Genomic DNA, 24,202 nt, shown 5'->3' on the forward strand with positions numbered 1-24,202 from the left:
GTCACCAAGAGCTCTTGGCAAAGGGGAGGGAATACCTGTGCATGCAGCCTTGGGAATCCTGAGATCTCCAGGATCTGGAATTTTCCTCCCCAGTATTAGACACTGTGAGGTTGCCCTTGCTCCCCTGTTATTTAAAGCCCCTGATAAAATTCCTTGGAGGCTCCAGGTGCTGTTTTCCCTGGAAAAGCACAGTGAGGTTCCTGAGAAGAGCCGGGTGCTGCCAGAGGTTGGGATGTGGTTGTTGGAGCAGGATCAGCACTGGGAGAGGCAGAAATAAACCCGGCCTGGAAATAAACCCGGGGCTGAGCCAGGCCTTGGAATGCTGAACCTGCTGTCCCGAGGGATCCAGAGGGTCTGAACCACCCAGGGAAAATCTGGGATTCCCAAATATTCCTTGGGAATGGCTGGGGAGGGGAGCAGGAATGGGGCAGCTGCAGCCTGAGCTCCACAGAAATGTGGGAATTGTGTCCTATATATATATATATATATATATATATATATATATATATACACATATATATACATATATATATATATATATACACATATATATATATATATTAATTTATATATATAAAATATATCTATATTTATATATATAAAACAAATCCATGTATTTATATATATAAATATATCAATGTATTTATATATATATATATATGTCAATGTGTATATATAAAAATATATCAATGTGTGTATATATATATAAATATATAGATGTATAAAAACATATCAATGTGTATATATAATAGATTTTTATATATTTATAGAAAACATTACGATATTGTTGTATTTATATAAATTATATCTAGATATAGAAATAAAAATATAAAGTCTATATTTTTACATACATGCACAATATATTTTCTATATTTTATATATTTATATATATACATACACACACACACATATATACGTTATACATGTGTATACACACATATTTTATATACGTACATCTATGTTATATTTGTACACACACACACACACACACACACTTATATATATAAATTTTTCAAAAAGTCTAGCCATAAATTTATTAATAAATCTATATGCACATATAGTGTGTGTGTGTGTGTAGATATATATCCATAGATATAAAACCACAATGCGTATATACATATTTATGCATACATATAGATATATACATATATAGATATATATGTGTGTGTATATATATATATATATATATATATATATATATATATATATATATATATATATATATATATATGTGTATATATATATATATATATGCTGGCCCCCTGAGCTCCCAATCCATCAAAAACTGGGAAATGCAGAATTCCCACTCCAGCTGAGGGTTTAATTTCTGATTGGGGAAGTTTTTTTATCCCATTTTTTCCCATGTTTGGGTCTTCCAAAGGCTTCACTTGACTGCTCATCCCTTTCAACCATCCTTGGAAAAGTATGCATCCCTTAGAAATCAATGATGGAAAAATTCCAGGATCCATCCCCCCGCCCGGCCCCAGAGCAGCCCCCCTCATATCCACAGAAAAAATGGAACAGACTCCAGGAATTTTTAAAATACCATATTTTTAATCCTTAAAAAATACCAGGAACACTATGTCCCGAACCTCACCCTGCATCCAGAAAAATCCTCTTCCCTCTTCTCCATAAAATTAATATTAGCATAAATAATTCTGCTATGCCAAGGGCATTCCTGCCCTTAAAATTCCATGATTTCCATGGCACCAGCTATGTACAGGTATGATACACATGGGCTCCCCTAACTGCTCTGCTGGGACAAAACTCATCAAACTGCTTTTTAATTAATGCTTTACATGATTTTAAATTTTTTCAAAATTATTTCTAAGTTTGTGGTTTGCTTTTTTTGGTTTTTTTGGGCGGGATTTTTAATATTTCCCCCCCTCCTTTCCTTCCTGTTTTTAGAAGAATTATGTACAGCTGGACACGGGAGATTTGGCATTTAAGGTGCTTGAAATCACAAGAATTTCATTCAGTGCATTCAGACTAATTAACGCCTCTGCTTAATTACTCCTGTTAACGAAGGCAGTTTGAGAGCTGTGGCCAGCAGAGCCCGGGATCTGCGACAGCTCTGCCACGGGAAGGAGCAATCCATGGGGGATTCTTTGGGATAATATTTTTATTTTAAGGAGTTTTCCAGCTCCACATCAGGGACCCCTCGCGTCGGTGTCCCCTCGTCCCCACTGCTGCCACCTTGGTGAAATCCCAGGTGGAAGCACTTCCGAGGAGATTTTTGGGGAATTTTTGGTTGATTTGAGGCTTTTTTTTAATGGAATCCCAGTTGAAAGCACCTCTGAGGATGTTTTTTTGGGACCTTTTTGGTTGGTTTGTGGTGTTTTTAATGGAACCCCAGTTAGAAGCACCTCTGAGGTGAATTTTGGGGCATTTTCCATTGGTTTGAGGGTTTTTTTTTTATGGAATCCTAGTCGAAATCACCTCCGACGAGTTTTCTGGGGAATTTTCAGTTGGTTTGAGGGGTTTTTTTATGGCTTTTAAGTGCTGTTCTCTCATCCTGCTGCAAAGCCAAGCTCAGCCCCCAAATCCCTCGGGGTCTTGGGAGTCTCCGGAGCTGGGAGGGGGCTCCTGGCCCCGGCAGAGTCACTCCATCCCGTGGGAATTCTGCTCCCGCTCGGCCGCGCGCCGGCGGCTCCCGCTCTTGAAGAACCCGAGCTGAGGGGAGGGAAGAGAAACAAAATCCCGTTGTTATCCCAGGGGATTTCAATGGGACAGCAGCTGGAAGTTGGTCCTGGATGTCATTTATATACGGGAAAGGGGTTTTGGAGGGGGTTTTGAGGATTCTTGGTGGTGTTTAGGAGTTGTTAGCGTGCTGGACATGGATCCAGAGGGTTTCTCCATGCGTGGGAATCTCCAAAAATCCCCCAAAAGCTGCTCACCTTCCAGAGCGCCAGGACCAGCAGGGCCAGGAGCAGGAGACCTCCGAAGGTGCTCCCAAGGATGATCCAGATGGGAATCTGCGATTCCTCGGGCTTGGAGATCTCAAAGGTGATCTGGAGGAGAGAAAACACTGCAGATTCCAGGCAGGAATGGCAGGGGAAAGGGGATAACGGGAATGCTGAGCAGCCCTTCCTTTGGGAATGGCTCCACCAAGGATTTGGCTCAGTTTTCCCTGTGGAATTTGGAGATTCCAGTATCAGAGCTTGGCCTCAACTGCACCGAGTTTTTCCAGACCTGGGTCCCTCTCCATCCCAAGGGGATCAGGGCAGGGTGTGGCAGCATCCCGAAATTCTGGGTGCCCCCATCCCAGGGCTGACCTGGCGGCTGGGATCCTCCTCCCGGAAAACGAAGGGGCTCCGGAAGCGCCGCTGGAGCGCGGCGATCGTGGTGAGCTTCAGTGCCTTGAACTTCAGCTGCACGGAGAGGGCTGGGGTGAGCATTGCATGTGGAAAAGGAGCCCCAATTCCCAACAGGATCCATCCCATCCCCATGGGCTGGGGTGAGCATTGCATGTGGAAAAGGAGCCCCCATTGCCAACAGGATCCACCCCATCCCCATGGGCTGGGGTGAGCATCCCCTGTGGAAAAGGAGCCCCCATTCCCAACAGGATCCATCCCATTCCCATGGGCTGGGATGAGCATTCCACGTGGAAAAGGAGCCTCCATTCCCAACGGGATCCATCCCATCCCCTCGGCTTTGTATCCATAGGGATTCTCTTTGCATCCAAGGGAGAGGAGGATGCAGGGCAGGCAGGAAGTGGGGCAGAACAACAGCAAAAAAAAGAGGTTTTAGATTGCTTAAATTTGCATTAATTAATACATTATGGAATTAAATAATCCAAAATGCGGCACTATGGATGCACAATCCAATAGGATAATCAGTTTTGGGAGCAACAACGACCCCATACATTCCTGGGCTTCCCGGGGAGGGGAAAATCCCAGATTTTTGGGGTGTGAGGGTTCCTTTGGGGGATTTCTCCCTGAAATCCACATTTTCTGGTGAGCACTCACTGCTTTCAGAGACTTCATCCACAGATTCCCACGCAGGTGCAGGTTCAGCTCCTCGTTGGGGGCCAATTTCACCTCGCAGTCGATGGAAACCACGTCGGAGTTGCTGTGGTTCTGCAAAGGGAAATGTGGGATCACAGCTGGAGAAGGAGGGAAAATCCCATTGAGGGAGGGAGGATCCCACGTGTCCATCCTCCTCTGTGGCTAAATCCCCCCCTTCTTTAAATTTTCTCCCCCTTTTTCACCCCAAACTTCCCAATTTTGCTGGGTTTTGTGATGCTCTTTCCCTCCAAGTTTTCCCTTGGAAAAAAATCATCCTGATCTTTGTGAGCTGGAGAATTCCCTCACTTCCCATAAACCCTGAGTATTAATGGGGCTCAAGTTGCAGTGGCTGAGAGGAAAAATAAAAATAAACTGACCAAAGGGCTTAAAAATCTCCTAAAAATTCCAGCGTGCCCCTCCTATGTCCATGGGCCATCCCTATTCCAGGTTTTTCCCTGTTTTGGGATATCCTGGAGCCAGGGTTGGCCCTGGCAGGCGAGTACCAGGTGTGGGGTGCGGGACAGGTCCTCCTCCGCCGGGGTTCTCCGGTAGTCAGTGGTGTTCCCCCAGATGCTGCAGGTCGTGTTTTCCTGTGGGAGAAGCCGATGGAATTACAGCATGGACACATGCTGGATCATGGCGGTGGCTTCTCTGTGCCCCCATCCCGAATCAGGGATCCCCAGCACGCCCCAGGATGTGCTGGAGCTGGGATTGAGTTTGGCTCGCTGTGGGATGTGGCTGGAGGACTGGGATCCCATCCTAAACTGCCCTAGAATCCTATCTTAAATTGGGACAGAATCCCATCTTAAACCAGGCTGGAATCCTGTCCAAAACTTGGACAGAATCGTATCCTAAACCAGGCTGGGATCCCATCCTAAACTGCCCTAGAATCCTATCTTAAATTGGGACAGAATCCCATCTTAAACCAGGCTGGAATCCCGTCCAAAACTTGGACAGAATCGTATCCTAAACCAGGCTGGGATCCCATCCTAAACTGGGCTTGAATTCCATCCTAAACTGGGCTTGAATTCCATCCTAAACTGGGCTGGAATTCCATCCTAAACCAGGCTTGAATCTCATCATAAACTGGGACAGAATGCCATCTGAAAATGGGCTAGAATCCCATCCTAAAACACACTAGAATCCCATCCTAAACCAGGACAGAATCCCACCCTAAATGGGGATGGAATCCCATCCTAAACTGGGACAGAATGACATCCTAAAATGGCCTAGAATCCACTCCTAAACTGGGCTAGAATTCCATCCTAAACCATGCTGGAATCCCATCCTAAACTGGGACAGAATGCCATACAAAAATGGGCTAGAATCCCATCCTAAACTGGGCTGGAATCCCATCCTAAAACACACTAGAATCCCGTCATAAACCAGGACAGAAGCCCACCCTAAACCATGCTGCAATCTCACCCTAAACCATGCTGCAATCTCATCCTAAACCAGGCTGGAATCCCATCCAAAACCAGGCTGGAATCCCATCCTAAAGTGGGACAAAATGCCATCCTAAAATGGTCTAGAATCCCATTGTAAAATGGTCTAGAATCCCATCCTAAACTGGGCTGGAATCCCATCCCAAACCAGGCTGGAATCCCACCCTAAACTAGGCTGGAATCCCATCTAAACTATGCTGGAATCCCATCCTAAAATGGTCTAGAATCCCACCCTAAACTGGGCTGGAATCCCACCCTAAACCGGGCTGGAATCCACCCTAAACCTCCATCCCGTCCTACCTGGTCTGCCCGGAACTCCGTGGGCAGCAGGAGCCGGTTGCCCGCCCGGGTGGCCACGGGCACGGTGATCTTGAGGGTCACCCCTTGCACCGGGAAGAATCCCAGGTTCTGCAGCTGCCAGGGAAGAGCACAGGGATGTGTTGGGATCGGGGAATGGGGATCCCTGCTCCCGGGGCAGACCCCAAATCCAGGAGAACTCAGGGATTCCTGCTCACCGTGAAGGTGCAGTGGAAGGGGGGCCCGATGGGGTTGGATGCATCCAGGGAATTGTTGGATCTGATCTCAAAATAGTCCAGGCTTGATGTCCTGTGGGACAAAGAAGTTTGTAGGATTTCCCCTTTCTTTGTAGAATTTCCCCTTTCTCTACAGGACTTTCCCCTTTCTCTACAGGACTTTCCCCTTTTCTTTGCAGGATTTCCTCTTTTATTGCAGTGTTCCCTTTCTTTATAGGATTTTCCCTTTTCTTTGCAGGATTTCCCCTTTTATTGTAGAATTTTCCCTTTCTTTGCAGGATTTTCCTGCCTTTTAATAAAGCAGAACCATCCCAGGCCCTGGCTGAGGTTTGGATGTCACAGGAGGTAAATCAATCCCTGCTTTGCAGCTGGAGAGGCGGGAAAAGAGCCAGGAATATCCTGTGGGAACCACTTCAAGAGCACCTGTGATGGCCCCAAATCCCCACATTCTTTAAAATTCTCTCCCTCCTTTTCCACTCCAAAATTCCCAAATTTGATATTTTCTGTGCTCTACTTTCCCTCCAGGTTTTCTCTTCATTCCGAACAGGAGAATTCCCTCGCTCCCCATAAATCCTAAATATTAAAGGAATTTTATTCGAGGCATCTGAGTAAAAAATATAAAATGACTGAAGGGCTGAAAAATCCCCGAAAAATTCCAGCAAGCAGCGCCAGAGAATGTGCTTTGGGATCCCTGATTTTCCCATCAGCAGCTTCCTAAATTATCTCTGCCTTCATCCCTGGCTGTCCCAGACTTGAATTCCCAGTGATTCCACGCTCATCCCACAGCTGAGCTTCCCTCTGATGGTTTTGTGGGATGGCCACTGGCCCAGACACTGGGAACACCTGTTATGGCCATCATTACCTCCAAGAATTCCCTTTTTTTTTTCCCATGAAAGCTCACCCTCACACCTCTTCAATAAAATTTATGCCTTTAAACATAGGCAGAGTCCAGCTCTCCGCGGCTCGCCAACTTTATAAAAAGCTCTCCCTGACTTTACGGCTCCTGTTTTTTCAATAAACTCCCAAATTAAACCTGGGTTTGAAGGCTGCTCCCAGCTGGTTTTTCCCAAGGGGATTTCCCAATCCATGACCTCCCAGGAGCCAAATCCCATCCCAAACCCCTCACCTGGTGAAGAGCAGGTCGGCCTCGTACTTGAGCTGGAAGTTGAGGTGGGCAACGTTGTCCTCCTTGGTGCTCTCCTTCTCCTCGCTGTCACTGCAACAGCAGCAGGGCCAGGGGGTCAGGCAGGAGCCAAATCCCCCCGGGAATGTTTTTTGGGAATGCTGAACTTTTTTGCTTTTTGGTCAAAGCAGGATTTTATTCTGAGGTTTTTATCATTTAAATGATTTGGAGGGAGGTGTCACACCCAGCAGCTTAAAGTGGTGCAGAGGAATCCTCCTCTGCTCTAATAATTGGTGAAACTTTAAAAAATAAATTAAATAATATTAATAATTTAGTTCATTAAGTCAATTATTTATTAATAATTTAATAAATATTAGGTTGATTTAATTTTTCCCTTTCTTTGTAGGATTTTCCCTTTCTTTGTAGGATTTTCCCTTTCCTCATAGGATTTTCCCTTTTTTTGCAGGATTTTGCACATTTCCTTGTGGGAAATCTTTACCTGTGGAGGAGCGAGTAGTAAGGAGAACTTTGTAAAATTATTAGGAGATATTTTTCCTGGGAAATATTTGTGGTGGGAGCGTGGATAAGAAAGCAGCAGTGGCTGGAGATCCAGCAGAGCCCGGCAACTTCCACAGGCACAGAAAAATCATGGATGTAAATTCCCAGATAAACAAAAATAGCCAGGTTTGGGAGCACAGGGTAACCCACAGCAACTGGGTCTCCATGGGGTTATTCCATGGAAAAGCTCTGGCTCTGGAGGAAGGAATCCCAAGGAAAGCCAGCTGCATCCTAGGGTGCCCAGAGAAGCTTCCTGGAATTGTCCAAGGTTGGACATCCTGGGATCAGGGAAGGGGTGGGACTGGGTGGGCTTTTGTTCCAGCCCAAACCATTCCATGATTCCGTGATTCCAGAGGGAGAAAGCATCCCCAGACCTGCTGGCAACCATGTAGACCTCCATGCTCTGCAGGAAGACGGACTTGCTGAATTCAAAATCCAGGCGGAAAGCGACCTGCAGAGAAGGGGAAAACACCGGGAAAAACATCGGGAAAAACATCCCAGGGAATAAAATCCCGAGTGCTGAGCAGGGCTGGTGCGGGACCCTGCAGGAGACACAATTCCCAATCCCACCAGAACCGAGCAGAGCAGGATTGCAGGAATTCTCTCAGCCCCTGTGATGGGAGCAACAAGCAGCTCCCTTTGGAAGCAGATCCCTCCAGAGGCCCGGGATCGGCGGGAAGGGGAGGCAGCTGGAGAGAGCCAACACCAATAAAACGGGATAAATGTGATAAATGTCACATCTGCAGTGACCTCAAACCGTCTGGGCCGGCACAGCTGACTGGAATATTAAAGCTCCCGTGGCTCTGGAGCCAAAATTCCATTTCCAGCCTGTCTTTGTTTTGGCAGGAGCGGCACTACCTGATGGCCCACGGACGCATTCCCGACCCCGTAGGTCATGGGCAGCCAGCTCCTCCTGCAGCCACAGGCATCCCACCGGGATTTTTGGGAGCTTTAAAGCCGAGCCTGCTGCCTGAGGCTCATCCATCATAATCCAGGAAAGGTTTCAGACGGATACAGGAGCTGGGGAGATTTTATCTCCAGATCCTGCTTGTGTTGGTCCCTTTTCCCACGGGTGGCAGGTGGGATTCCATGCGGATCCTGAGTGGATCTCCTCCTCACTATTCTTTTTCCCAGCTGAACCCTGAATTTGATGTTTCCCAAGGGTTTATGGCTTATAAAAATGATAAACTGGATCTGGGCTCATCCCAAATACTGGGAACACAAGTTTGGAGGATGCCACCACCCAGGGGGGCTTGGACTGGCTCTGAGCAGGATCCAGAGGCACTTCAGGGCAAGGAAAACATATCAGGTGGGGAAGGAGCCTCATCCTGCAGGGAATCAGCTCAGGAAAGTTCCCATCTGTGGTTTGAAGCCAACATTAAATTTTTCCAAAGGATTTGAGGCAAATTCTGTCACCTGGAGGAGCTGGGTTGGATTCCGGGGCTCTCCTGAGCACCATGGTAGGATCCCAACCATCCCAGCTTCCCTAAGATGCCTTTCAAACTCCAAAAGGGAAGAAACCAAAAGTTTATCTTCAAAATCCTGCTCAGGGCTGCCCAGATGTGACCCTGGGGGCAGAAGGTCCATGTGACAGCAGAGTGGGAAGTTGGGAATGTCCTACCTTGGCCTTGGCTCGGAAGAAGGGGTAGCTGACGTTGCACACCCTCCTGGTGGGGTGTCTGTCGTCACTGGCACAGTCGATGTTGATGTCGCTGTCGTCCTGAAATGGGACACAAAGTCCTGTCCATGGAGTGTCCGGGACACTGGGAATGAGCCCCGGCTCTTTGGGAAACTGGGAACACCAGAGGGGCTCAAAACAGGCCTTGGCTTTGGGGAAACAACCAACCAATGGGCAACCAATGGCATGCCAATGGCCTACCAAATAATGGCCAGCCAAAGGCCAACAAAATAATGGCCAACCAGTGGCCAACCAAAGGCCAACCAATGGACAATCAACCAATGACCAACCAACGAAAATCCAACTAACTAGTGACCAACCAATTGATAACCAACAACCAAAACCCAATCAACCGATGACAAGAACCAATGACCAACCAATCAACAAATAACCAACCAACCAACCAACGACCAAAACCCAACCAATGAATGACCAAAACCCAACAAAACACCAGCCAACCAATGACCAACCAACCGATGACCAAAACACAACCAAAACCCAATCAACCACTGGTCAACAAAGTAATGAATGAAGGAAGGATACAACCACCAACCAACCACCAACCTGAACCCAACCAAAGGACCATGCAAGCAACCAGCCAGTCATCCAAACCACCCTGCTCGCTGCAGCTGGGAATTCTTCCCAGGCATTTGTTATGTTCCTGGAAAGGACCATCTCTAGGAAGCAACTCCCAGTTTCCTGATTTAAATCCTCTTTATGAATTTAATTACAGCAGTGAATGAATTTAACTGCGGTGAATGAATGAACCTGATTATTCCTGGAATTCCTGATTTTTCTGTGATGAGGAGTCGTTGGGAAGCACTGAGAGACAACATGAGCTTTTATCCTGCATGGCCACCAGCTAAGATGGAATTCCCTCACCTCAACACTGACATTCCTGCTGCTGGAACACCTTCCACCTCTGCAGCCATGGGATGTGCTGTCCGTTCTCACCATGAGAGGATGAGCTATTCCAGCTTTTATCCCACAAGGGGTGACTTTGAGCTGCTGCCACTGGAAAATTCCTACCCAGGAGATGGAATGTCCCAGCACCAGCCACCAGAAACACCCTGGAGCTTCCTCACAATCTTCTGCTGAAATTATGGATCTTTTGGGGCCACAGCCACTTTTTATTTATAAGACACAGATATCCATCCCCCCTGTGCCCCCTTGATAAAGAGGGACATCCAAGAGCCTGTTATCCATGACTCCTCCATGACCAGCTGCAAATATTCCCTACAACCACTGCTGCCCGGTGCTTTCTGTTCCCCACCATCCCAGGGATTTTCCCTGCTCCCCTCACTTCGTTTGGAATAATCTCCAAAAAATGCATTTTTCTTATTTTGTGGGCAGCAAGCCCCACAATTTTTCTTTGGCACGGCTCGGAGAAAAACAAAGGAGATGGGATCTGCGAGCGGGGATGAAGTCATGGGGGGGTGAGGGAAGGCTCAGCAGCATCAGCACATTCCCAAACCTCGCTGGGAGCAGGGAGGAGTCGCACCAAGATCGAGTGAGTGGGGCAGTGACATTTTTGGGGCACTCTGGGACCATCCAGGGAAAGCCATGGAGAGGTGGCATCGCCCGGCTCGGTGCTGAGCTGTGGCCACATTTCCATGATCAGCTCCCACTTCCAGGAGTTATTTCTCAGCTGCAAAAACTTGTTCCTGACGGGAACTTGGCCATGTGCGGGGAGTATTTTTAAACAGCAGGAGAAAAATAGAGGGAAATAATTTCCTCTGCGTTTGACCTTCGCCCAGTCTCTTAAAACTCAAAACCTTTTTGTATTTCCAAAATAAAGAGCTGGAAGTGCTTAGAAACGGAGCCCATAAACAGCTCTGATTTATGAGGAATGGAGACAGATTTGGGCTCTGCTTTGGGCAGCAGCTTTCTGCTCCGGCTGGGATTATCAGCTCCTCTGGAAAAGCCTGGATCTGCCCCGGGAGCTCACCCTGGGGATGAGGCTGGCCAACTGGAGGTTCCTGGAGAAGGAGATGTTGAGGACGGTGCTGTAGGCGTTCTCCCCGTGGTTTTCCAGTGTGGCTTCCACGGCCACCCTCCTCCTGCTGCTCTCGATGACGAAGACGGAGGCGTCGAAGGAGAGGCTGAAGGCCGAGCAGTCCGCCCTGCGCAGCGCCCTCCGGCAGAATTCCCTGCAAAACGCGGCATTCCCGGGATTTTACCGCCATGGAGGTCCCTGCTCTCCCCCTCTGTCCTGCTGTGCTGAAAGAGGAATTAGGGATTCTTCCCATCGTGCACAATTTGGGGATTTTTGGCCAGTGGTGTGATGTTTTCTCAAATATTATTAGGAGTGCTTGGAACAGCTGGGATGTAGGGAAAGAAACAGATCCCACGCCAATAGCAAAGGTGGCTCCAAGCTCCACTGTTCAACCTGGCCTTGGACACTTCCAGGGATCCAGGGGCAGCCACAGCTTCTCTGGGAATTCCATCCCAGCCTCTCCCCACCCTCACAGGGAACAATTCCTTCCCAATATCCCATTGATCCCTCTTTCACCTAAAGCCATTCCCTGCGTCCTGTCCCTCCATCCCTTGTCTCCAGTCTCTCTCCAGCTCTCCTAGAGCCCCTTTAGGCCCTGGAAAGGCCTCTGAGCTCTCCCTGGATCCCTCCCCTCTCCAGGTGAGCATTCCCAGCTCTCCCAGCCTGGCTCCAGAGGGGCTCCAGCCCTTGGAGCAGCTCTGGGGCCTCCTGTGGATGCAACATTTAATAGCTCTGTAACCACGGAGCTGCAGTGCGGAATTATTTCCATGAGTCAAGCCCGTAATTGCCAGGTGGGTAATGCCAGCCTTGCAGTTATTCCCTGGTATTTCCTGATTTGCATCCCTGGAACTCATCACCATGGCACCAAATATTCGCTGGTTTGTGGATTCCCCGAAAAACCACAGGCAGGGAGCAGGGAGAGGCTCAGAAGTGCCAAGGAACACCTCATGGAGGGCTTGGATGAACCTTGTGGTGATGCTGGATGAAGGACCAGTGACGTCAGAATTTACAGAACACAGACTGGGGCTGGATTTTTGGAGCCTCCCCCAGCTGGCGACACTCCTGGAGGATGCTCTGGGTCACCTACTCACATGGCACTGGGAATGTCACTCCTGGCATCCAGCACCAGGTCGGGGACACAGTGCTCGTCCTCATTGCAGCCATTCCAGAAGGGGACCTGAGGGGACAACGAGAGCAGCTGGCTGACAATTCTGCCAGGGATAAATCTGCCCTGGTGCCTTGGGAGGTGGTACTTTGGGAGGTGACACTTTGGGAGGTGGCACTGGGGATGTGGCATTTGGGAGGTGGCACCTGGGATGTGGCACCTCAGAGGTAGAACTTTGGGAGGTGACACTTTGGGGTGTGGCAGTTGGGAGGTGGCATCTGGGAGGCAGCACTTGGGATGACGCAGTTGGGAGGTGGCATTTTGGGAGGTAGCACCAGGGAGGTGACACTTTGGGAGGTGACATCATGGACGTGACACTTTGGGAGGTGGAATTGGGAAGGTGAATCTGGGAAGGTGTCACCAGGGAGGTGTCAGCTGCTACCTACAGAGACCCTGAGGGAGGTGGGCCACCCATCGTCCAGCATGGGGCCGTGCTCGGGGTGCTCCAGCTCGTAGTCGATGGAGAACGTCACTGGCTTCACGTAATCCGCCGAGTCCTGGGGCACAGGGACAGCACTGAGAGGAGCCCCCAGGGCTGCCTGGGCTGGGGCACCCATCAGGGTGTCCCCAAAAGTCACACACCTGTCCTGCAGCCCCACTCACGGCTGGGATGTAACAGAAACCAGATCCCATCTCCAAGGTTGCTCCCAGCCCCATCCACCCTGGCCTTGATTGCTTCCAGGGATCCAGCAGCAGCCACAGCTCCTCTGGGAATTTCATCCCAGCCAGGAATTCCTTCCCAATATCCCACCTAGCCCTGCCCTCTGGAAGCCCCTAGGAGCTCCTGTCATGCCTGCCCCGGGGTGCAGAGAGATGCTCTGAAGGGAGATGTTCTTTAGGGCTAAATCACGAGCTCCAGCTCCATTTCCAGCCTCCAATTTCCCAAAAGTTCACGGCAGTTCAGCCGGGGCTTGGGGCTGGGCCAGTCTGGCAGCTCAGGCCTGCCTGGCTTCCACGAGATTCTCCTCATTCCCTGGGAATGTTTGGGTTTGGCCAGGTTTGTGCATCAGCTGTTCCCTGCGAGCGAGGGATGCACCAGCTCTGCACCCCGGGGTGGGACCATGCTTGGACACAGGGGGACACCACCCGGGGCTGGCACAGGGACACTCCATTCCCGATGGAAAAACAACGGGCATTCCTGATTTTGGAGCAGGAAAAGCAGCCTGACCCTGGGATGAGGAGCACACGCCCTCCCCGAGGACACGGCTGGTGGAACGGAGCACGTGGAGGCTGATGTCACTGCTTGGGGACCCAGCAGCTGCCACGCGCTGGCAGCTCCGTCCCTGACCACATCAAACCGGCGGGGAGGAATCCAGCAGGATGACTCCAGCGGGATGAGGCTCGGGATGCTGGGGAGAAGAACATCTCCTGCTGCACACTCACCAGGACGTGGAAGGGCAGGGTGTGGCAGAGCTCCTGCCCGGCGGGCAGCACCAGCGCCCGCGGTGCCGCCCTGCCGTCGTCCAGGTGTGCCCGGGGTGAGTAGCGGCGCTCGTCTACGGTCGTGTTGTACCTGAGCCCTGCAAGGACAGGCCCAGCTCAGCCATGGGGCCACGCACCCTGGGCAAAGAGTGGCCCCAAGGTCCATTCCCTGCCGAGGGAAATCCCAGGCAGTTCAGAAAAGATTCCCATCTACAAGCGAAGGGTTTTGGGAATGAATTATTGCAAGGCCATGGGTAAAAATCTGTGCAGGCGTGGAGTTGTTTGCCTCTCAAGTGTTCCTGTGCTCGTCTGGAGGGATTGGAGCTCACCCCTCACCTGGATGATTTATGGAGGTTCTTTGGTTCCTGCACTGCTGTTGGAAAGCAAGTGGAGATTCCCAACCCAGCAGGGATTTCAGAGAACCACAGAATCTCAGAATGGTTTGGGAAAGGACCTTAAATCTCATCTCACTGCAGCCCCTGCCATGGCAGGGACACCTTCCACTGTTCCAGGGTGCTCCTAGCCCTGTCCAGCCTGGCCTTGGACCCATCCAGGGGCAGCCACAGCTGCTCTGGGAATTCCATTCCATCCCATCCCAGCTCCTCCCCACCCTCACAGGGAACAATTCCTTCCCAATATGCCATCTGTCCCTCTTTCAGCTTAAATCCATTCCCTGTGTCCTGTCCCTCCATCCTTTGTCCCTCTCCAGCTCTCCTGGAGCTCCTTTAGGCCCTGGAAGAGACTCTGAGGTTTCTCTGGATTCTCTTTTCCTGGCTGGACACCCTCAGCTCTCCCAGCCTGGCTCCAGAGCAGAGGGGCTGACTCTTTATTTCCAGGGGAAATAAAGGTAAAATCAAATAAATAAGGAAATCCCACTCAGATCTTATCCCACAGGGACAAGCAGCAGGGAGAAAAACACTGGATTTGACAGCAAAAAACAAAACCCTTGCTCTGGGCAATGGGAGTTTTTCCTTGGCTTTGATCCTGATTTTCCTTGGACGGTGTTTGCTGCTGGCTCACAGGGGCCGAGCCGCTATCGCCTCCCTGCTCCGCTGACTCCCGGGAATCCGCCGGGGATCACTCGGGGTCACGGCTCCATCCAAGGGTTTAACGGAGGGCTGGCCAGCTCCAGATTCCCTGGGATGTTGTGGAAAATGCACATCTGGCCGGCAGATGTGGCCTGCTGCTGCAGCGGGAGGGAAGGATGAGCCCTGCGCAACGCGGGCCGGGCACATCCTCTCCTGTTCCGCTGCAGGGACATTCCCGTCACCCAGAGCAGGGAAAGGCAAATCCCAGGAGAACTCAGCCCAGGGAACAGGTGAGAGATAGGTGGGATTTATCCTGGGGGGGTTTCTTTGGCAGAACAACCACCAGAACCCGGAGACTCGGCCGGGACAGGGACAAACATGAGTGACACCAAAGTGGCAGAAGGACACGTGAGCTCCTCCAAGCTCCTGGGGGGTTTCCTGTCACAGACACATTTTATGAAAAATCCTTTCCATAGAATTTTTCCTCCTGAGAAGCTGGAGGCCTCAGGAACAAAATGTAAACAATGGTTATCTGCTGCTGTGGAATGCAACAGGTGCATCTGGGATTGGTCTCTTGTGGTGGTTTCTAATTAATGGCCAATCACAGTTCAGCTGTCTGGACTATCTCAGTCAGTCACAAGCCGTTGTTATTATTCTTTCTTTTTCTATTCTTAGCTAGCCTTCTGATGAAATACTTTCTTCTATACTTTTACTATAGTTTTCATATAATATATATCATAAAATAATAAATCAAGCCTTCTGACACATGGAGTCAGATCCTCGTCTCTTCCCTCATCCAAGAACCCCTGTGAACACCATCCCATTTCCATCCCAAAAGCTGGGTTTTCCATGGGGCTGGGGACCTGAGCAAGGCAGGAATTGGGGTCCTTACCCACGCTGGCAGTCTGGAAGTGAGCGGAGAGGAAGAGGGCGGTGAAGCAGACGAAGGCCCTCATGCAGGTGGCCTCCTTCCCGTTGCGCCTGCAGTCCTTGGTGAAGATGTTGATCTTGGGGGGCTCGAAGCGGAGGCTGGCGTTGATCTGCACCACGCTGCGGGACCTGAGGGGTGGGGAGAGGACACGGGATGGGCTCTGGCTCGGGATGGGACATCCTGGAGTCTCCCACAGCTCCAGGTTTGCCTTTTTCGCTCCTTTTCGCAGAACGTTGGGAAGACTGAAGGCGCTCTCCAAGCAGAGCCCAGGGTGACGCATCTCGGGTGGGCACAGCCACCCTCCATCCCAACAGCTTCAAGGGACCCTCCAAAAATTAATTAATTAATATTTGAAAATATTGTTCTAATTAAACCAGACTGGAAGGAGCCTGGGCAAATCCCCAAAAATTAATTTGGAACTTCTGGAGAACCATGGATGAAACTCAATGGAGAGCCATGGATGAAACTCAATGGAGAGCCAATCCTGGCATCTTTTTAGGGCCTGTGGGTATTGAGATCCCACAGCCCTGTTGGACAGGGGCTGGTTATTCAAGAAAGACGGCTCAGATTGTTGTGAGACCAGTTTTTCCTGGAAAAATTTTGGCATGATTTGGGCAGAGGAAATCGGGAGAGGGCACCAAGGATCCCTGGCTCACCAGAGCACCACGGCGCTCCCCAGCGAGCCCACGGCCAGGTCCACGAGCCCGTCCTCGTTCAGATCCAGCTGCCCGTGGATGCTGCATCCAAAATACATCAGGCCCGGGGCGAGGTCGGCGGCCGCGATCCGCTGGAAAGGAATGGGAGCAATCCAGGCTGGATTCCAGCAGGAGCATCCCTGCCTGCCAAGGCTTTGCCAGGCTGACTCCGCCTCGCCGCTGAAAATCCCCCGTTCCAAGAGAACATGCTAAAACATGGCTCTCCAGGGAATTTCTCTTTGGAAAAGAGAAAGCATTTGCTTCGAGAGCAATTTCTCTTTGGAGACACTGTCCAAGGTTGCAACTGGATTTACCCAGGATATTTAACATTTATCAAAAGTGTAATAAAAAAAAAAATTTAAAATTATAATTAAATAATTAATCTATAGCAGTCCCTTGCAATGATTGCTAAACATTGCCTCTAATTTCAAGTCTCTTTCCCCACTATTCCATGGAATAATTCAGGTTGGAAAAGCCATCCAAGACTGTGGAGTCCAACCACCCCCTGGCACTGCCAAGGCCGCCACAAAATGTCCTCAAGTGCCAAATCCACACATCTTAAATGCCAGCAGGGGTGGGGACTCCACCAGCGCTGTTCCAATGCTTGAATTCCAACGTTTTGTCTTGGATGCCTCAAAAAAGGGGAATAACAAATAAATCCCAGGTGTGGATTTGTCCTTAAAACAGGGACAAATTATATTTTTCCCACAAAAGATGAGGGGAACCAAGCACGGGGAAGCCCCACCTGCTTGTACTTCTTCAGGATGGTCTCCTGGAATCCCAGGAAAACGTAAATGGCTCCTTGGTGCTCATCCTCCAGAGGAGCCCCGACCACCAGGTCGTTGTAGGAGTCCTGGTTGAGGTCGGGAACGGCGGCGATGCAGGAGCCAAAACGGGAATTCTGGTAACTCTGGAGGTCCACCAGGGCTCCGCTGGGAACAAAGAGGTTCTGCCAGGGAAAAAAAGGAAGACAATTCCCAAAGCATCAGCAGCAAGGCTGGGAAGAGGAAAAGCCTCAAATGAACAGTGTGGGGATGTGGGAGACATTCTCCAAGGAAGGAGTGGGGAGCATGCCCAGGGATGGGGATTTTGGAGCACATCCCTGGGGAACGAGGAACCCTGAGCACCCCCAAGCCAGCCCCACATCTGCTTTGCACCCTAAATAAATAATTCAATAGTAGTAGTAGTAGTAGTAATAATAATAATATTCCATATTAATAATATGTTCCATAACAAACACAAATTCCATAATAATAAACATTCCATACTAAAAATAAATTCTATAATAAATAGAAATTTCATAAATAATAAAAATTACTATAATGATAATGATAACAATAATAATAATAATTCCATAAATAATAAAGGGCTTTGGGTGTAAGGATTCCATGCTTCAGGTGGGTTTTATTTGCTTCGTAATTCCAACTGCAGGAATTCCTCATCCAGGGAAGCAGCTTCCACAGGGAAGCACCTTTAGGCTCTGGAAGGGGCTCTGAGCTCTCCCTGGAGGGGAGCAGGTTTGGAGGATGCCGTGTGGCCGGAGATGGTTTCTCCAGAGGGACATCCACATTCCCATGTGGCAAAGATCCCATTCTACCCCTCCCTCGAGACTCCACCAGGGCACACAGCCTCCATGACGTCACCCAGATGTCCCAGTGATGTCCCCACGATGTCCCACTCACCCCGCGCAGGGTATACACGTAGACCTTGCCCCTCTCCCGGCCCTCGCTGAAGAACATGGGCGCTCCCACCAGCAGCACGTCGGTGACGCCGTCGCCGTTCACGTCCAGGGAATTGATCTCGCTGCCGTAGTAGGAGCCGATCTGGGGGAGACGGGGCGGGGTGGGAGTGATGCCACCATCCCCCTGGATCCACAGGGACATCCCAGCCCTGCCACAGCCACGCTGTGGATGCTGCCACAACTGGCTGTCTTGGGTTGGAAATGGGAGCGTGTGTTCTATCGCATCTGTCAGAGGTGGGGCAGGTCTCTATTTTAATTGGGCGGTTTTCTTTATCTCTACCACAGCCAATCCTCCCTCCAGGAGATCTCTTCTGTTCGTGGGCCATTAATTATTAATTATCTTCTGTTCATGGATCATTAATTATTAATTACCTTCTGTTCATGGGCCAGTGAGTGTCCCTGCATGGCTGATCAAATTCCATCATCCCATGGGGAGATGCTCCGCCCAGGGGAGGAGCCAAGCATTCCTACCTGGATAGAATCTGAATTTTGGGACACTGCAGAGAGCCTTTGCGCACTGCATTCCCAGAGGAGCAGCTTTCTGCTCCCTGCATTGCCAGAGGGAGCCCAGGCCCATCTCCAGCAACCCTGGAGCTGCAGAGGAAAACTCCCCCCTTGTGCAGGGTCCCTGCTGCAGCAGAGCCACAGCTGGCACTGCAGGAGGGCTGAGCCCCCATGGGATGGGGCTGGGACACCTCCCTGACACACAGGGGGCAGCTCCTGCTCTCACACTGTCAGTGGTTTGTTTTCTTTTTTGTACTATTGCATTTGTATTTTTATTTTCCCCAGTAAAGAACCGTTATTCCTATTCCCATATATTTGCCTGAGAGCCACTTAATTTCAAAATTATAATAATTTGGAGAGAGGGAGTTTAAATTTTCCGTTTCAACGGAGGCCCCTGCCCTCCTGAGCAGACACCTGTCCTTCCAAACCAGGACACCAGCACATCCATGGCTGTGTGGCGCTGCCGAGCCGTTCCAGCTTGGGAAAACCAAGGGAGGGGGTTGATTTTTCCAGGGGGGAAAAGCAGCACAGCGTTCCCAGCCGGAATTACCTGCTCTCCCTTGAGGGCCTGGTGGATGGTGAGGTTCCTGTTGCTGTGCATGGTGAACAGGATGACCTTGCCCGTGTGGTTGAAGCGCGGCGCTCCCGCCACGTAAATCCGCTCGTGCTTGGTGGAGACGACGGAGGAGACGGTGTAACCTGGGGAGGGATGGACACGGAGTGAGGATTCCCTGCCTGCACCCAGGGTCTGCTTTCCATTAGCCCCCAGCTGCTGACACAGCTCTGGCCACTTCCCAAAAAGGGAAGCTTAAAAACCCTGGATATTTGCAAAGATGAAATCGCTCAGAGGGACCCCAGCGCCTCCGAGCCGCCCGCTCCGGTGCTGCCATGGCCGGGGCTGTGCCAGGAGATTTGGTGCTGCCTGATTCCCACTTCCTGTGCAAATCCTTCTTTTATCAAAGATCAATCAATTCCTGCAATTCCTGGATTTCTGGCTGTTTTATTTCATGGCTCAATCAAGTTGGACAGACACTCTGAGGTGCTGAGTGTTGGGAAGTTGCAGCTGCTGCTGCTCTGGGAACACCAGGCAGGAAAAGCTTTCCTGGTGCTTGATGTCAACATTCCCAGTCCAAGAAAAGCCATGAATCCATCAAAACCTTTCCTCCTGATGGAAATAACCCTGCCTAAGCCAGTGACCCTGAGCAATCCCTTTTTCCTAGTGGGATCACCTCCTGGGCTGCAGCACTTCCATGGCTGCAGACGGGATTTTGTAGGAATATAAAGCTGGGGCTGCCAAATCCTGGTTTTCAACACCAATTCCAGGTTCCTGAACCTTCAGGCTCAGGCTTAAATTCCAATGAAATCCTTAGAAGTGGAACGGGGTGCCCAGAGAAGCTGTGGCTGCCCCATCCCTGGAATGTTCCAATCCCAGGCTGGATGGGGCACAGAGAAACCTGGGATAGGGGAAGGTGGAGTGGGATGAGCTTTAAGTTCCTTTCCAACCCAAATCATTCCAGAATTCTGGGATTCTATGGAACTCAAAGTCAGGCCAATCATGAAGCTGAATCACATTCCCTGGGATCACATCCAGTTGAATTTTTAGTATTTCCAGGGACATTTTTAGGGATCCTTTTCCCTGCTCACCAGCCTTACCTGGGGTCCCTAAAAATGTCCCTCCTGGAGGGATGTTCCTAAACCAACCCTCAGCCCTGAGCTCCCCAGGCTCAGCAGGATACACCAGCATTCCTTAATATTCCTGGAATTCTCACTCCAGGCAGTGGTAAAGAGAGCCCAGCTGAGCTCCCACAGGGATTCCCATGGGACACCCACAGCTATCCCAGCTCGGGGACACTCAGCTGTCACCCCATGGATGATCCCCATGTCCCCATTCCCAGGGAAGAGCCTGGAGGTGCCGATCCCACAGATCCCACAGAATCCCACCTCTCTCCCCGCCACGGGACAGCCCCATCTCCGAGGAGAGGCTGCATTTCACAGCCCAGGCTGATATTTTTATTCCAGAGCTGCAGTGGCTGCACATGGAACGGATTAACCCAGCAGGTATTTCCTGCCTAGGCATGAAATTCCATCGGTGCTTTGAAAGCACTCCAAGGAAAGCTGCGGATCACCCGCCGGCTCGGCTGCTCCTGGATTCAAATCCCATTTGTGCCCCGCTCCAGGGTCGGAGCCAGGCTCTTCCCAGGGGAGGATGCTCCTGTGCTGCATCCCACAGCTCTCCCATGAGGAATACCCGCCGCGCTTCCTCTTTTTTCAAGGACAAAATTCCCGAATTTCCCCCCGCGTGGCAGCACGGCCTCGCTCAGCTTTCCCACCTAAGTAGGCCCCGTGGTTTTTCAGCTCCTCCGGGAATTCCTGCAGGTAGGATTCCCGCAGAGGGATGACCTTCCCGCTGCTGGTCTCCTTCAGGACGGCTCCGTTCCAGTCGTAGGCTCCCACTGCTCCCAGCAGGATCCCGTCCTGTGGGAATACAGGAGCGGTTTTACGGGATTTCTTCCCAGGTGGAGGCAATTCCATCCCTCTGATCCCACACAGGCCAAAAACACCTGGAATGCTGGAGGGTTTCAAAACTGCTGGAATGACGCCTCCACCCTTATTCTTGTTTTTCCAATGTGTTTTTCCTCCCCAGGAATTCCCAAGAGTTTTTCCCATGGACATCCCAGCACGTCCTTCCCAAGAGTTCACGGCATCAGGAGGATCTGCTGCAGATCCCGAGGGATGCTCGGGTCTCCCAACACCTCCCTTTCCCATGGGATAACCCAGCAGCATTTCCTTATCCTCACGTTAATTATTCAACTCTGTAATTAATGATTTGTCCCAAATCCCAATCTCCCACCTGGAGCAGGGGGTGATAAACAGGACAAGGCAGGAGCAAAATAAAATTCCCACATTTCCTCTCTTACTTCCACAACGTGGGATGAAAATCCAGTCTGGGACATTTCCAGTCCGAAGGAGATCTCGTTCTTGTTGGTCCCTTAAACAAGAAAAAAAAGGGAATTTGTGTTTAATGGAGATTTTTGCTTTCCTGGAACAGCTCCGTGGCCTCCTCTGGAATTGCTCCAGCAGCTCCACATCCTCCTGATGATCCCATTTCTCCCTAAATCCCCCCAATTCCACAACCTTGTGCTTTTAGGAGGTCTGGGAGCTCTGCTGGTGTACAGCAGAGCTGCAAGATCACCCAAAACTGGGGATTTTGAGGTTTTTGCTTCATAATTTCAACTGGGGGAATTCCTCATCCAGGGCAACTTCCACAGGGAAGCACCAGGCTGCACAGAGGAAACTGGGAAACTTGTGGGGAGTTTGTGAGCTGGTTTATCCCCCAAATTCAAGATGTTTCATTCCCAGTGCGGGCCCTCCATCTTCTGTTCCAATTGTTCATTCCAGGCTGCATTTTTCCTCTGAAATTCGGATAAATTTAGTTTGGGAGGGCGACAAAGTTGTCACAAGAGCTGACATTTAAGACAGAAATATTTCCTGATATTTCATTTCAGCCAATAAGCCCGAAATCCCAACATTATTCCCATAATCTCCTGATGTCTGGCACCCCAGGAAGCTCCTGTGTGTGGGTTTTCCTGTTTACAACCCTGGAATTTGATGGATGAAGGAGACACCCATGCCCAAATTCCCCCCATACCAAATCTCCAAGGTTTTCTATAAAAAGGAAAAATCAAAGCCACCAGAATTCCTCTGGCTGGAACGAGGTGTGTCCTTTGGAAAGGGGATCTCTGCTTCTGATATCCGAGGGAAGGAACAGCTCCAAATAAAGACATTTCCTCAAATATGAAGATATTCCAAGCAGGATTTTGGGCTCAGATATTGCGGAAGCCACATAGAAATTTGGGGAAAAAGGGATCAGCAGCACATTCCCAGCCCTGGGAGGTGCCAGGGAGGAGCATCCCTCACCTTCCAGGCTGAAGATCCTCTCTCCCAGGGCATCCACGATGTCCTTGAGGGCCGCCTCGTCGGTGACGTTGAAGAAGTGTTTGTCATCGGGGTCGCTGGCGATGAACTTGATCTCGTTCAGAAAGGCCTCGGGGTTGATTCCTCTCCTGTTGTAATAACCCAGGACCTGGTTGGGAACAAAATGCGAGACTTTCATGGAATTAGAATTCCTGGGTGGTTTGGGTGGGGAGGGATCTTACAGTTCATCCCATTCCGTGGGCAGGGACACCTTCCTCTATCCCAGGCTGCTCCAAGCCCCATCCAGCTTTGGTCACCTCCAGGGATGGGGGGTCAGCAGCTCCTCTGGGCTGTTTTCCCAGGATACAACCATCCCAAAACCATTTGGGCTGTCCACGTGGGAGAAGCCCCATCCTCGGATCTGACACCACTTTGTGGGAACAAACGGAGGAACTGCTGCAATTCCTCCTGGCAGGACATTCCTCATGGAATCTGGGGCCCTGCCTGTCCCTGGTGCTGGCACCAGCTCCAGCAGCCAAATCCTGAGCTGATCATCCCAAGAGCAGCACTTGGAACTCTTGGAATGTTCCGGGAGCAGCAGAGATGGGCTGTCCTGGTGTTTCGGGATTGCTGGAGCACACAAGAAGATCTTGGAATGCTCCAGGAGCAGTGGGGATGGACAGGAGCTCTGGGAATGCTCCAGGAGCAACAGAGAAGGGCTGTCCTGGTGCTTTGGGATTGCTGGAGCACACAAGGACCTCTTGGAATATTCCAGGAGAAGTGGGGATGGACAGGAGATCCTGGAATGCTCCAGGAACAGTGAGGATGGGCTGTCCTGGATTTCCAGAACCCAAAAGTCTCATCACTCACCGCCACCGCGTATCTGGTGACGTTGTCCCTCTCGCTGTCCTCGATCACCTTCTCCAGGTCTGGGCTGTCGTGGGACTCTCCATCTGTGATGACAATCATTACTCGCTTTGCCCCTTTCCGGCCACCTTTCCGAAACGCTTCCGAGCTGCAAGTGAAGAGATGCCCTGGGCTGCTCAGCCCCGCCAGCTCCGTGGGGCTCCGCCGCCCCACCGAGCCCGACCCGAGGGGTCTCTGTGGCTGCTGCCCCTTGGGGAGCTGCAGGAACCCCCGGGAAATGCTTTGGGATACGGGTTTCCCCACTTTTTGCAGGAAAGAGGCCGTAATTCAGCAAAATCAGGTGAGGGAATGGATCTTGAGTTGGCCAGCGGAGTACTGGCCGTGGCCCACGGGGCCTTTCCCTGTGAGGGAAAATTTCTTCATCCATTATCCACCCCTGCCAAAATCCCACGGTTTTGACAAATCACAATCCCAAATCCCAGCGTATTTATGGAAAAAGGACACTGAGCAGGGCTGGGGACTCTGAGTGACACAAATCGTTCAGGACCTTGCTTGGATCTGGCCAGGATCCATCTAAAACTTTCTCAAGCTGCC

General features: G+C 50.6%; 1 protein-coding gene across 2 annotated transcripts in view; it reads right to left on the reverse strand.

The window, feature by feature from the left end:
• Positions 1-1,534: 1,534 nt before the first annotated feature.
• The window catches only part of ITGA11 (integrin subunit alpha 11), a 44,324-nt gene continuing 21,656 nt past the window's right edge, over positions 1,535-24,202 (reverse strand). For both annotated transcript variants that reach the window (XM_058033754.1, XM_058033755.1), the window contains exons 8-30: positions 23,612-23,756; positions 22,745-22,910; positions 21,745-21,815; positions 21,157-21,301; positions 19,377-19,525; positions 18,264-18,404; positions 17,327-17,530; positions 16,543-16,673; positions 15,848-16,014; positions 13,889-14,025; positions 12,892-13,002; positions 12,432-12,517; positions 11,293-11,494; positions 9,288-9,386; positions 8,041-8,117; positions 7,112-7,201; positions 5,968-6,058; positions 5,753-5,866; positions 4,511-4,597; positions 3,969-4,079; positions 3,276-3,371; positions 2,898-3,011; positions 1,535-2,673 (exon numbers count right to left, since the gene is read on the reverse strand). In XM_058033754.1, coding sequence (XP_057889737.1) covers positions 2,602-2,673; positions 2,898-3,011; positions 3,276-3,371; positions 3,969-4,079; positions 4,511-4,597; positions 5,753-5,866; positions 5,968-6,058; positions 7,112-7,201; positions 8,041-8,117; positions 9,288-9,386; positions 11,293-11,494; positions 12,432-12,517; positions 12,892-13,002; positions 13,889-14,025; positions 15,848-16,014; positions 16,543-16,673; positions 17,327-17,530; positions 18,264-18,404; positions 19,377-19,525; positions 21,157-21,301; positions 21,745-21,815; positions 22,745-22,910; positions 23,612-23,756 — 2,806 coding nt within the window. In that variant the 3' untranslated portion in view covers positions 1,535-2,601. The remainder of the gene's footprint in view (positions 2,674-2,897; positions 3,012-3,275; positions 3,372-3,968; positions 4,080-4,510; positions 4,598-5,752; positions 5,867-5,967; positions 6,059-7,111; positions 7,202-8,040; positions 8,118-9,287; positions 9,387-11,292; positions 11,495-12,431; positions 12,518-12,891; positions 13,003-13,888; positions 14,026-15,847; positions 16,015-16,542; positions 16,674-17,326; positions 17,531-18,263; positions 18,405-19,376; positions 19,526-21,156; positions 21,302-21,744; positions 21,816-22,744; positions 22,911-23,611; positions 23,757-24,202) is intronic.

This window comes from Melospiza georgiana, chromosome 13 (assembly GCF_028018845.1).
Source record: "Melospiza georgiana isolate bMelGeo1 chromosome 13, bMelGeo1.pri, whole genome shotgun sequence".
In the NCBI taxonomy this organism is placed as follows: Eukaryota; Metazoa; Chordata; class Aves; order Passeriformes; family Passerellidae; genus Melospiza; species Melospiza georgiana.